At 38.1% G+C, this 15,000-nt stretch overlaps 1 protein-coding gene across 8 annotated transcripts in view; it reads right to left on the bottom strand.

The window, feature by feature from the left end:
• Positions 1-2,748: 2,748 nt before the first annotated feature.
• Positions 2,749-15,000, bottom strand: part of ZC3H13 (zinc finger CCCH-type containing 13) — a 95,478-nt gene continuing 83,226 nt past the window's right edge. For all 8 annotated transcript variants that reach the window (XM_027064861.2, XM_027064859.2, XM_027064863.2 and 5 more), the window contains 3 exons: positions 13,913-14,113; positions 8,337-8,500; positions 2,749-3,597 (listed from right to left, as the gene is read on the bottom strand). In XM_027064861.2, the coding sequence (XP_026920662.1) occupies positions 3,427-3,597; positions 8,337-8,500; positions 13,913-14,113 (536 nt within the window). In that variant the 3' untranslated portion in view covers positions 2,749-3,426. The remainder of the gene's footprint in view (positions 3,598-8,336; positions 8,501-13,912; positions 14,114-15,000) is intronic.

The following is a 15,000-nucleotide window of genomic DNA, read 5'->3' as shown; positions in this document are numbered from 1 at the left end:
AAGGGGCGTCCCTGGGTCACAGCCACACGAACCAGGGCACCAGAAACACGTACAAGCTCCTCTAGGGGTGATACCAGTGGCCACGAGCATGGCTGTGGAAGAGCCTTAGAACAGCATTACCTCCACATCCCCCCCCACCCTGTGCCAGGTCTCAGCCAAGGATTACATTTGGCCTCAAACATGTTTAATTAGAAGACTGCCCTCAGGCCACAGTTACAAAAGATAAGCTAATAGACCACTTACACAGAAAGATGGGGTGCTATTGCCTCCTTGCTGTGCCCTGGGGGGGGGTAGTTAAAAACCCTGTAACAACCCTGACAGTTCCCCAGTAAGCCCCACTGGCCACCAGAGCCAAGCATCAAAGAGGTGTCCTCTGAGCAGCAGTCACAGAAGTTGGGATGCCAGATGAGTGTACAACTTGCAGATACCAGTGAGCTGGGATGAGGCAGAGCTGGCCTCCATTGTTGGGGGTTATTTCAGTAGGCCCCTAGATGTGTTTTAAATTAGGCCAACACTTTAAGATAAACAAGCCTTTTTTGTGGAAAGTCTGGACCCTTTTCAGACAGCTGCCTCTGCAGTGGGCCCGGGGATGGGTGAATCCATCTGCACCCTTTGGGGGTCTCATGGATAAAACCCCATTGCCTTTCAAAGCTAGATGCTTTGTGGGCTTGTCTCTCAGGTGCAGGTCTTAAAAGTCAGATGCAAGATATGGAGTTGAAATTCTTCACTCCTTTGGGAGAGGCTCAGGGTTGGGTGTTCCTTCTCGATTGTGGGTCTCCGGGGCCACCTGAGTGGCTCGGTTGGTTGACCAATTGTGGGTCTCCATTCGGAGGATGGGATTTATCTCAGCCTCTCATACTTGCTTCAGTATGTTTTGTTGGTTGGTGTTGTTGTTGGTTCTTTTGCTCAATGTGTAGGAGTCCACTCAGCTAGCTTTTTGTTTTCAGAGAAAATTGCTTTGTACACAGCTGTAGATCTGTGGGAGGAGGCTGAATTTAGGGTCCACCTTGTATTACCATCTTCAACTAGAAACCACATACCCTTTAAAATAACCAGTTGAGGTTCAGATGCTGGCTCTTCTTTCTGGGACTTAAAAGCATCACTGACCATACAATCTTTACCCAACTGGACGGTAAGAAACAATGTGAGATATTCTGCCAATGGCAAAAAATGTCAAGTTAATAAAGAAAGGTGATAAAATCCTAATGTAGTTGTGGAGTAGGTAGGATAAGGAAGATAGCATGCAGTTACAGAACAAAGAGAAATGACAAGTTAGATTTTGCAGCATATCAACGAACAAGGTGGGGATAGTTACAAAATGTTCATGAAACACAAAGTTAGTTATTATCAGTCAGTACAATCCTCTAAGAAATGGTTAGGATAGCTGCCAAAAAAACCGAACTGACTCAGTAATAGGTGTTTACTCTCATTTATTTTGGATTGCACACGTTCTCTTGCCAATTTATTACCAGCAGCTGGAGTCCAGTTGTGGGGTTATGGCAAATGGACAAACCTGACCCATCACTTAGAAGGCAACACACGTTCAACTGTAGAAGCAAAGCAGTTCTAGCCGAGCAGCTGCTTTCAGGACGACTGCTTTCACTGAGACTTTAACTGGCATCCAAGAGCTTTTACGGAAAGCTCGGTAAAAAAGAACTCTAAGGGTGTATGCTTGGCACTATGTAGACTATTTGAATTAAAAAAATGGAGACTTAACAGTACATTCTCACTTAACAGCTCTGAATGCTGTGGCTAAGTGTGCAGAGGAATAGCTCTAAAATTTTCTTTCATACCAAAAAGATGCTCAAATCCTAAAAGGCGACACACTGTATGGCAAATTTAAGTACAGTTTTCATTCTGTAAATAAATAACCTGTGGAACATTCCTAAAGAAAGCCATTATTTTCTGTTCTATTCCACATTTCTGGGAAACAGAAGTTCTAGGACTTGAACTGTTTGTGCTATAGCAAATAATATCTACTATAGTTAGGAAGTTGGTGTTTTAAAGGATATTTATTCTCCAGGGTCGGTAAGGAATTTCTTCTTTATTCAAAATATCTACCAATTAGAAAAGGAAACGGACACCAGGAAAATCTAGTGACACTCCCATCCTCCCCCCGCCCCCCCCCTGCCATTTTCTTATACATGCTTTCAAAGTCATTTGAAAATAATACCATTTCCTTTGCTGGGTCGGTATCTTAAGGGTACAATGAACATTTCTTGAAACGAGCAGGAATTTTACATCAGTAACACTGTTACCTTTAGAGGATACAAAACTACTGACACAGGTAACCGATTACAGTCTGAGCAAAAACCTGTGAGAGCCAATGAAAAAAATTATAATTTTGACTGGTTTCCTTTATTATTGTTGTCTGCCCACACGTTCTGCAGCTTGGAGTGCCTTTCAAATCCTTCTAAGACTCCTCTTCATGAGTTACAGAAATATACACAGAATAAAACAGATGGTAATTTTAAAAAATTAAGTCATCTTACACATTACAGGCTAGACAGTTCAATGTAATCGAAGATGATAGCCCTGAAAAATTCGACGGTAGGATTTTAAAGTTCAGATGACATAGGTTTGTTCACTCTTGGTTTGTTTCAAGTATTACTGACCTGTATTTGAAGTCTCTCCTCAACTCCTACTGCATTATTTACTTGCGCAGTAAAATGTGAAATATGAAATACGCAATGTTGATGACAAATGTCTCAGAACATTGGGAATAAGATCAATGAAGAGCAAAGTAAATCTAGAACAAGGAAAGGTACATTTATTAAAAATAAAAACAGTAGACATTTTCTGATAACAAAACCATTTAGAATCCAAAGACATCCAATATACATTGTAACAACGCACATGTATTAAAAAAACAAACAGACCCATTAGTAAATTTTTTTTTTTTCCGAACTTTAGAAAGGAAAAAAGTACTTTGGCTACCTCCTGCTGGAGGTCTGCCCCCAAACACAGCACGCAGGACCAGCATCCGCCTTCAAGAGCTCTGCACTGCAGTGTGCATTCCTTCTGTGAACACAACGTTTCTGAATAAAATCTATTTCTGTAGGGATGATCCAGAACATAAGTCAGTGGCTCCATTTCATAAAAAATATTCATAGGCTGCATGAGCAGTGGCAACCGTTTTTCCAAAATCTTCAGTTTTAACAAAAAGTACAGAATAAACTAAATCTAGATGTTTTCACATTATTTCACATGAATATCAAGTACTGTGTAAAAATCTATGTAAAACCTTAAGTTAGCCAAAACTAGTGTCTTTAAACTTTAGATCAAAGTTGTTCTTCACCCTTTTACCATGGCTGACAAATCTTTTCTGCCTTTGTTATGAATAATGTTTGTCAAACCAAAGAACTCTGAAAAAGAATGTGTAATCTTGAAGGAAGAGAGTACCAAAAATGTCATTTAACTTCAGTCCTAAGACACACACAGTTCCTGCTGGACAGTGGACTGCGAGAGTTTATTATCTTCAGTCTTCTCGTGTCCTGGGGCATGACAAGCAGTCTTCTTCTTAAATAACCGAAGACTCAATCTCAGTAATTCATTGTCTACCACTGGAGCACTTGTGTAAGCCTGTTTCACGGTGCCCTATTTGAAGAAAACAAAAACAAATTTTAAAAGATGAGGGGCGCCTGGGTGGCTCAGTCGGTTAAGCATCTGACTTCGGCTCAGGTCATGTTCTCACGGTCCGTGAGTTCGAGCCCCGCGTCAGGCTCTGTGCTGACAGCTCAGGGCCTGGAGCCTGCTTCAGATTCTGTGTCTCCCTCTCTCTGACCCTCCCCTGTTGATACTCTCTGTAGAACGTGGGCTCTAGGAGTGAACAAATTCTCTAGAAGACAGCTGATCACTGCAGTCCACTGAGAAAGTACTACCGCCCTTCTGTTAAAATGCTTATTTCTATTACTGTAATTTAAGGCTACATTAGCATTTTTGGAAGTTGTCATAAAATTTTGTTAAATGTTCTCCAAGTGTGTTCATAAATGAAAGAAGGTAAGATCTGACTATCTTGGGCATTCTGCCATTTCTCTTCTTTCTAGGATCCTTAAAAGAACAGTGTTCCTCGATTACATGTGTGTTGAAAAATATACATGTTGTGATACAGAAAACTGACTTTTTATGCATACTTCGTGTTTACACTTGGGTACTGATTCACATAACCATGACCGCAATCAGAATAGAGAAGTTTTATCATTCAGAAAACTCCCTTTGTGTTCACACCCTCTCCCCAACTCTAACCCCTGGCAATCAGTGATAGGGTCTCTGTGATTGCTTTGCCATTTCCAGAACATCAAATAAATGGAATCCTACACTATATGATCTTTAGAGACTTGTTTCTTTCAGTATCGTGTTTTTGAGATTAATCCATATTATTGATAGTACTTACTGACAGTTTGGCTATTTTTTCTTATAAATTAGTAACCAGTTATACAGATGTGTCCTAGTTTATCAATTAGCTACGTAAAGAACACTGGGGTTGTTTCCAGTTTTTGGAGATTATGAATAGACCTGCTATAAGCTACTGTGGAAAGGTTTTTATATGAATGTAAGTTTTCATTTTTCGAAGGTAAAAACCTGGCAATAGGGATTACTGGGTCATATAGTGAATATTCATTTCACCAACCAACCACACTGTATTCCCACGTGGTGTACCATTTTGCATTCTCACCGGTAACACGTGGTAGTTCCAACTGCTCTACATCCTTGCTACGGGGTTTGTTGCTGTTGGTTTTTAGCTACCGTAACAGGTTCACAATGGTATCTCATTTAATTTTTAATCTGCATTTGTTAATGGCTCAAAATGTTAAACATCTTCTCATGGGCTTATTAACATATCCTCTTTGGTGAACTGTCCATTCAAGTGTTGCCCGTTTAAAAAAATTGGATTGCCTTTTTTTTTTTTTACTGTTAACTTTTCAGAGTCCTTTACACATTCTAGGTATAAGTCCTTTCCCCAAAAAGTGGTGTCCAGGTATTTTCTCTCAGTATCCTTGTCTTTTCAGTCTTCATCTCTTTCACAGAAGTTGTCCATTTTGATGAAGAACAGGTATGTCAAAATAAAAAGTTCAATTAAAAAAACAACCCATTTTTAAATCCCCCCCCCCCCCCGCCCCGGTAGATTAGTCCTACTTGTGTGGGTTTATGGGTTTATTTCTGGACTCTGTACCATTGGTTTTGGTGTGTGTCATCCCTGGTGCCAGGACTACATTATCCTGAGTACTGTGGCTTTACAGGCAGTCTTAAAACTGGGAACTTTGAGTCCTTCAACTGTATTCATCTTTTTAAACAACTATTCTGTGTATTCTAGTTGCTTTGACTTTCCATGTAAACTTGAGAATCTGTTATCTTAAAAAAAAACAGTGCTGCAATTTTGCTGGATTGTGTTAAATCTGCAGATCCATTTGGGGAAAATTACTATCTTAACTATATGGAGTCTTCCAATCCATGAACAAGATGTACATCTCCATTATTCAGGTCATCTTTGATTTTTTATGTCAGGGTCTCATAGTTCTCAGCACACAGACCCTGCACCATGTTCTGTTAGATTTGTATCTAAGTACTTTCTGCTGGGGAGCCACTAAAAAGTATTTCCTACCTTTCAGTTCCCAGGTGCTTCTATACACTGTTAGTATATGGAAATCCAATTGCTTTGTGCATGCTCTGTTTCCTGTGGCCTTGTTACACTCTTAAGTTCTGAGAGTGTTTCTGATAAATTCCTTGAAAACTTTCACGTAGGCAATCATCTTGTCTGTAAATACAGTTTTACCTCTTCTTTTCTAATCTGTATGCCTTCTACTTCCTTTTCTTATTGAACTGGCTAGAACTCCCAGTAAAATGTGGAATAGGGGTAGTGAGAATGGACAGCCTTGCCTCGTTCTGACCTCTCCGGGAAATATTTCAAACTTTTACCCTTAAGTACGATGTTAGCTACAGGTTTTTGGAGATGCGAGTCAAGACTCTTTCTTATTCCAGCTTACTAAGAATTTTTATTGCATAGGAATGCTGATTTTTCTCTGCATCAATTGACAGGATTAGGTATTTTTTCTTCTTGGTCTGTCAATATGTGGATTACATTGAATAATTTTAGAATACTAAACTAGCATATTAAACCAGCCTTTCACTCTGAGGATAAATGGTATTTGGTCATGGTGCAGTACTCCTTTTATATACTGCTGGATTTGATTTACAAGTTTTGAGGATTTTTTATGTGTATGCTCATGAGTGATACAGATCGGTAGTTTTCTTGTGATGTCTTACTCTGGTTTTGATATCCAAGTAGTTGTTGTCCTCATAAAATGAGTGGGGAAGGATTCCTGTCTCTTCAATTTTCTGGAAGAAATTATGTAGAATTGGTGTTATTTCTAACTTAAACATTTGGTAGATTTTGCCAGTGAAACCATCTGAGAGTGGAGGCTTCTTTTCCAATAAAAACCAGACCAAAGCAAACAGACACAGACAATTCAAAGATGCTTGTGGATTTTAGAGCAATTGATCCATTTTTCCTAAACTGTCGAATTTATGTGCATAGAGCTGTTTACAGTATTATCCTTTTAATATCTATGAGACTTGGATTAGTTTTTTTCATCTCTTCAGAATTTTTCTATTAATTTCTTGTGGTATTCCTTCCTTCCTTCTGCTTGCTACCAGTTCTATACATTCTTTTAATACTACAATACTCAAATGAGACTTCAGCTCATTTAAAGCAGCTAAGTGTTCTCTTGGTATCCTTAAACTATCTTTTCTGATATGTATAATTTATATATTTTAAAAATCATTCTCTAAAGACCATGCCAAAATATGAGTTCACTGGCTTTCCACTTTTTTTCATCATCTGATACGAAGTACCATTTTCCTTGATGAGTGGTCCTATTCTGTATTTTGCTTTTACAGTCCTATATATTTTAAAGAGGTTTCTTTTTTTCTTAACATCTTTCACGATGCTCTCTTATATCTGAAATTAATTCTTCTTCAGTTGGGTCTCTTCAGGTTTTGTGTGAAAATTTTTAACGCTGAGCAATCAGAAAAGCTCACAATGCTTTCTTCAGGTGGATCATTTAAGACATTAATACTGTGCCACTATAACTTTTTACAACATGTCACATGCTAGTTAATGGTCTGTGCCCTGTACTGAAGGATTACAAGGTTCTGACAATGGCTCTCAAGGAGAATTCTGCAAGGGCGTTTTTGGTTGTCACAATTTCTGAGAGGCACTATGGCATATTAGAGGAGGAACCAGGGAATGTTACAATATATTTTTTATGAAAACGAGGCAGGATTCTGGTGAGACTGCAAAACATGCAGCCTTTTTCAACCCAAGTCCTCTCCTTGAGCAAACAGAAAAATTTTCAACTTCAACGCCTGAGGATGGAAGCAAGTCGTACCATTGTAGACACTTATAAGAGAAGCGGACCCATTACATACGTGCTTCAAGGCTAACTAGGACTCGATTCTCGTAGGGACATTTCCAGCTGAGAAAAGCTGCAAGGAGAAATGGGCACCTAGGCAACAGCATGAGGAGAAAACTAAGTAGTACATGAAGTACATGAAATGGGAGTGCAGAGAATGATTGTAGCAACTCTGTCAGGAGTGACTCTGAGCCAGGCCTTTAACTAGGGAAGACTTTAAAAGCTTCCTATTCCTTGTATCTGTTTCCATTTTAATCGCTGCAGTTGAGTTCATCCCTCTGTTTTTCATGAATTTAATTTCTTCTGCAAATGCGAATCTTTTCTTTAGCAATGTTGTTTTAAGTGTCCCCAGGTAAAAAGCTAATGAAAGTTTCTCTAACCTTTTAAACCAACTCTCTTAGGCTTTTTAAAGTTTAGACATTTTCAATTTCTCATGATCAGATCTCTTCCAAATCTAATTTCTATTTTATGTTTTATTTTATTCTTCTTAAGTAAATGCTTACGTACACTCACCTGTATTTATTTCCTTTCTTCTGGCTTGGTACATTCTCACAGACACTATTCCTTCCTAGAAATAGCCTCACCACTCTGTGTCTGGAAAATTTTTTTCTCTGATGTTCAGTTTAGCTAATAAAACATACTAGAAATTTACTTAGAGAAACTTTTCACAAATGGAAACGTTTCACAGAAAGAGACTATTTAAAACTCTTTATGCATCAAATTTTGAATAACATTGCTATTCGACACAAACGTTCATCAATACTCTTGAAGTAAAATGAAAACCATTACAAAATAGAATTCTTCTTTCTCCATGTGTAAAAGACTAGGAAACCAAACTCCTAAAAGCAGATAACGAGACCTTAATCTCACCTTAAAGCAATCAAATGAAAAATATACCATCCATACTTTCCAAGGAAACAGTACCTTCTCATTTTTAACAAGCTGCTTCCGGATTGCTGAATCCCGTCTGAAGCATAACGCTTTACAACAGGGCCCAAGATTACTAAGAAGACTTGCTCGCTCTTCTTTTCGTAGTAATGCAGCCATGTTGAGAGCCCCCAGTTCATGTTCAAAAAGACTGTCTGCATCTTTCAATAAAAACAAACAGGCATTAAGTTTTCCTAAAATAGGAAAGTGCTGCTGGCTGCTTACATATTCCATTAAGTTTATCATCATGCTGGTGAAAATTATTTTATATTAAAGGCATATATACCTTATTAGGTCACAAAACACGTCTCAATGCATTTAAGAGAACTGAAATCCTATCCTGCATCTTTTCAGAACATGAAAGTATAAAACTAGAAATTAATTACAAGAATAAAAAGCAAGAAAAAACCCACAAACACATAAAGGCTAAACATGCTACTAAAAACAACTAATGGGTTAACAAAGAAATGAAAGAGGAAAATGGAGACAAATGAAAATAAAAACACAACAGTCCAGCATCTTGGGGACACAGCAAAAGCAGTTCTCAGAGGGAAACTTATAGCAACACAGGGCTATGTTAAGAAACAAAAATCTCAATCCAACCTTGCACCCTAAAGGAATTAGAAAAAGAACAATGCCCAAGGTGAGTACAAGTGAGAATCATAAATATCACGGCAATGACAAAGACTAAAAAAATCAATAGAAAAGATGAATGAAACCAAAGGCTGGTTCTCCGTAAGAGAGAAACAAAACTGAGAGTCATCAAGAAAAAAAATGACAAATAAATATAACAGAAACGAGAAGTAACAAGAAACATTACAGAAATACAAAGGATAACAGAGTACTATGAAAAATTATATGCCAACAATTTGGACAACCTAGAAGAAATAGGATCTGAACAGACCAATTGCTAGTAACAAAACTGAAGTCATAATCAAAAACTCCCAACCAAAAGTCTAGAACCAGGTGAATTCTATCAAACGCTTGTTAATAAGTTAATACCATGTCACCTCAAACTATTCCCCCCAAAATAGGAAGGAAAGCTTCCAAATACACTCTATGAGGCTAGCATTACCCTGATATCAAAACCAGACAAAGACACCACAAAACAACAAAACCATAGGCTAATATTTCTGATGAACACAGATGTAAAAGTCCTCAACAAAATATTAGGAAACAACATTCAACAACACATTAAAAGGACCGTTCACCACAATTCAGGGGGATTAATTCCAGAGATCCAAGATGGTTCAATATGCAAATCAATCAATAGGATATACCACATTAACCAAACTAAGGATAAAATCGTGTTACCTCATGGGGGAGGAAAAAGCATTTGACAAAACTGAACAGCTGCTCATGATAAAAACTCAACAAAGTGGGTTTAGAGGGAACGTACCAGAACATTAAAAAGGCCATCTATGAGCAACCCACAGCTAACCTCATACTCGATGAAAAAACTGAGAGCTTTCCCTCTAGGATCAGGAACAAGACAAGGATGCCCACTCTTGCCACTTTTATTCAGCACGGTACTGGAAGTTCTAGCCACAGACCGGAAAAAGAAATAAAAGGCATCCCAATTGGTAGAAAGTAGTAAAACTGTCACTGTTTGCAGATGGCATGATACAGTACACAGAAAACCCTAAAGACTCCACCAAAAAACTCCTAGAGGTAATAAACGAATTCTGTAAAGTTACAAGAAACAAAGTTAATTTCCAGAAATCGGTTGCATTTCTGTACTCTAATAATAAAGTAACAGAGGAATTAAGAAGACAACGCTGCTTAAAATTGTACCCAAAATAATAAAATACCTAGGAATAAACTTAACCACAGAGGTGAAAGACCTTTACTCTGAAAACTATAAAACACTGATGAAAGAAACTGAAGATACAAACAAATGCAAACACACACCACGCTCATGGATTGGAAGAATATTGTTAAAATGTCCACACTACCGAAAGCACTCTACAGACACAATGCAACTGCTATCAAAATACCAATAATGTCCACAAAACTAGAATAAACAATCTTACTATTTGTATGAACCACACAAGACCCCCACATAGACAAAGCAATCTTGGCGGAAAAAGAACAGTGTTAGAGGGATCACCATCCCAGATATCAAGCTAGAATGTGCAATCTAAAAAAACAAAGCAGAAACTGACAAATGAATACAGAGAACAAACTGATGGTTTCCAGATGGGAGAAGGGTGGGGGATGAGCTAAAAGGTATGCCAGTAATGGAATAAATAAACCACAGGAATAAAAGGTACAACGCAGGGAATGCAGTGAATGGTATTGTAACAGTGCATGGTGACAGATGGCAGCTATACTTAGTGTGAGCAGAGCATAACCTCAGAGTTGGTGAATCACTGTGCTGTACAACTGACACCGATGGTGACACCGTGTGCCAACCATACTGCAATTAAAACATACAAGAGGCAACACATTCTCTGTGAAAGATCTTGAACATGTGGTTATGTTGCTAATCTCAAACAAAAATAAATATTCAGATAGCCACTTGAAGGTGTAAGACAAGTAGCCTAGGGGGAAAGGATTTAGACACTGACTACTATCTATTACTGGGAAGAAAGGTTGGAAGTTAGAATTAGTGAAATTGAATTCAGTATATTGTTTACCGTCAACTATCGCATAAAGTCCCGGAATAGATTTCAGGACTTTATTATAGCAGCATTCAACTGCAGTAATATGACTACCTTTTGTGATCTCTTAAAAAAAAAAATCAGGTAAGTGATGATTAGGTATTAAGACAACCAGCAAATTTTATCGTAGATTTGGTCACTGTGAAAACAATGTATAAATAAAAATCACTTAGTCTTAAGTTACAACATGCAAAGGCAGGGAGGAAACACTTAAATCTCTCCTTAATTCTTCTATTTTTATAAAGTTTGATGGAAAATAAAGAGGTTGGGTTAAATAAGAAGTCAAAATAACAGAACAGGGCCAGTCAGTAATCCAAAAATATAACACAGTAAAACTTCACAGCTAGCATTCTACAAGCTGGCCAGAAGTACCAACAGCTACCAGATACTGCTTCTATGACAACATAATCAAACAGGTTATTGTTAGAGTCCACAAAGGAAAATGGTAAATATCACCTAGTAAAAACACGACAGACACATCTGACTGTTTCACACTTCCATTTCCTGAACTGCAAAGCACAGTGAGATTAGAGAATTAACAAGAAACTAGTCTCATGTAATATATCTAGTCAACAGGTCATATACCTGTCAAAAGGTACAGAATGTAAGACAAGTGTAAATAAATATAAAGAAAAAACTCAAAACCAGTTTGCAAACTTCAGTGTCTATCGGAATCATCTGAGGAGCTTTCTAAAATACAGTGCCAGGGTTCTACCACTGCATCTACAGAATCTCCACAGTTGGATCAGGATACCTAAATGGGAAAAAGGCAGCCCCTCAGGTGATTCAGATAGAACTATGCTTCAGGCAAGCAGTGACATAGACAGACACACGTAGTATTAAAAAAACCTAAAAACCCCCAAAATATTGACTACCATTCCACTGTAGATACAAATACAGAAGAAATGTGCACTGAGCCCACCTTCTTCCTGGAACAATGGTCATGATGACAAATTTCTTTTTATTGGAATCCTCATCGTTCTCTTCTTTAACAAAACAATACAAAACACACACTTGTGCACCTCCCTAGAAAGTATAACACGCCCAAACTTCCAGTCTCTTCGTGGTTTTGAAATGATTACCACAAAATTATTCAAGAGACTTTTTTTTTTTTTAAGTAATTTCTGTGCCCAACACGGGGCTCGAACTCACCACCCTGACATCAAGAGTTGCAGTCTCTACCGATTGAGCCAGACAGGTGCCGCCTTACTTGTTTTTAATCTATCACACTCCACACAGAAAACTTAGGCAAAGGCAATTTAAGTTTTGGTATACTTATAAAGTTTACAGTGTTTTTAAAATTACAAATGGGATAGGGATATACGTTCTTCAGTACTGGGACACTGAAATAGACTGAATAGGATAGAAAAAATCCGTACCAATTATTTTACAAATACTTCTTGAAATTGTGTGTCAGACACTGTTCTAGATAATAGCATAATCAGTAAGAACAGGTCATTATACAATGGATACAGCAGTATACAAAGTCCCATTCCTTAGGAAACGTATATTCAGCATCCTGAATCAGTTCTCTTGTTCTCTAATTAGGAGAGGTCTGATTGGTGAGCAAGAATGAACCCCCCCTTTACGATGTATGTCATCAGGTTATGGCCAAACTATATTTCCTAGGTAGCAAAGTCATAGGAGCAAACTGCTTTAGAGGTGGGTGAGACCTTAGGGCTTTCACTCCATTATTTAATACCCACAGGAGTTACCTGCTTAAGGTCAAAGAGCCAACCAAACAAGGCAGAAAGCGGGGGCAGGAACCTAGGAGTTCAGTCATTTGTCAAGTTAAGACATATTCACAATCATAATAATTTATATGTTTCACGCATGTGTTTCATTCTATATTTATTGGGACGTGTTAAAATCAAGACTTTTGCTGCTTATGCTAACAGTTGAAAGAAAAAACATGAAAGAAATAAAACAATTTTTTTCAGGGAGCCTGGGTGGCTCAGTCAGTTAAAATGCCTGCCTCTTGATTTCAGCTCAGGTCATGATCTCACAGCTCCTGAGTTGGAGCCCCATGTTGGGCTCCGCTGTGACAGTGCAGAGCCTGCTTGGGAATCTCTCTCCCCCTCTGTCTCTGCCCCTCTCCCGCTTGCTCGCGTGCTCTCGCTCTCAAACATTAAAATTTTTTTTCCATTTTTGTATTAGTAAAAATCTTAATTTTTAAACCTTTACTCTCACAAACATGATATAAAATTAAATGTCGTTGCTTTCACATTTTATCTCTTTCTTCTTTTTACCACCCAGTCATTCCCCTTCCGTTGTAATGAAAAGCTGTTGCAATAAGGTCTAAAATCAATATGAAACTATTTTCAAACTAAATAGTAGTAGTCACTATTTATTAAGTGTCACCACATGTTAGGAATCATTCTTAGTATTTTACTTAAACCTCATTTGCTGCTCCTAACAATCTTATGAAGTTGATGGGGTAACTATTCCCAGCTTACAAATGGTGACACTAACACACAGAGTAGCTGGTAAGTGTGTGCCTATTTAGGAATCCAGATTATCTGGCACAGACACCAAGCTTCTACCCCCTTTGTTAAAGGCTCAACCTAGGCATTTGCATATGGGTAGAACTCCCCATTTCCCAGGGGAAAGGGTTGCCTTGACACCCAATTTGTTTAGATACGAACGAAGCCCACTTTTCCAGGCTCTGCTCTGGTTAGTTCTGGGAACACGACTAAGAACTTTACTGTGCTATTTCTGTACCTTTTTTGCTTTAGTTTGCAGAGTCAAAATTCCTTTTTAAATTTCTGAAAAAGATTTAATACTGAATATCAAGTGATTCCTCAAAAAAAAAGTTCCTACACTTGGAGTGCTATGTGAAAACAAAGAACCCTTTTCAAAGGCATCTCAATTAAGTCGCAGCAGACATTACACAAAGTAGAATGGGATTACCTTTGGGTTTTTCTAAAAGTCTCTGACAAGTTTCTTTGACTTTGGTGAAGAGTTCAGAACCTGCCAACTTTTTAGAAATCCCCACTCTTAGCATAACGGCTCCAGGTGTGAATTTTAAGAGGGCAGCCCCAGGCTCTCGTGGTTCTTTTGGATGCTTTGGCATAAGACCAGACCAATCCACATCTATCACATCTAATGGATCTGTAAAAAGTTAAGAATGGGATTTTGTTTTTACATCAAGAAATAGCATTCTTGTTATCTTTTGATAAACAGAAACTGCAAAACATAGAAAGCATTAAGTAACAAGTGTTTTAAATGAAAAATAACAGTCTTAAAATGAGAGCTTTACTATAAAGACTAATATTTAGAATCTAAGGACCTTTCCAGTAAAAAAAAAAAAAAAAAAAACACCTCACCAAAAGATAACAGGCAAGCAAACAAAACCCAAGCGCATTCCTCCAAATTTAATACTGCGAACAAATAATCCATCTACTGACAAGGGACAATTGAAAAAATGAACAGTAATGTTCTATTTAATAACATATAATAAAAAAAGATATACGTACCTTCTACATTAGTAGAAAATTGTGAAATACAAAACAAATTAAGTCAAAATAAAATTTTAACGTTTTACATTCCCCAACAAAACAAAGACCCGCACTATGATAAAAAAAAAAAAAAATTATAATGGGGCGCCTAGGTAGTACAGTTGGTTAAGCATCTGACTCTTGATTTCAGCTCAGGTCCTGATCCCACCATGGTGAGATCCAGCCCCGCGCTGGGCTCTGGGCTTGGAGCCTACTGATTCTCTTTCCCCCCCTCTGTCTGCCTCTTCCCCCACGCGTGTGGGCTCTCTCTCCCTCAAACAAATTACAACAAGCAGACAAACTGGGACGTTGCTTCAGGCTGTGGTCACCAGAATAAGCTCTGGCGGAGTGTACGGTTCTATACTATACAAGGGAAGATAATTACTGAGTTGAGAAAATTGACAGAGGTATATAGATCTTGCATAAATGTAATTTCAACAATTATAAATTTTGAATGACCGTTTCAGCAGTTGGCTTGTGGCACCACAACCGTGAAGCTTC

The sequence above is a fragment of the Acinonyx jubatus genome, chromosome A1, assembly GCF_027475565.1.
Source record: "Acinonyx jubatus isolate Ajub_Pintada_27869175 chromosome A1, VMU_Ajub_asm_v1.0, whole genome shotgun sequence".
NCBI classification, from domain to species: Eukaryota; Metazoa; Chordata; class Mammalia; order Carnivora; family Felidae; genus Acinonyx; species Acinonyx jubatus.
This window is presented reverse-complemented; position numbering and strand designations above follow the sequence as displayed.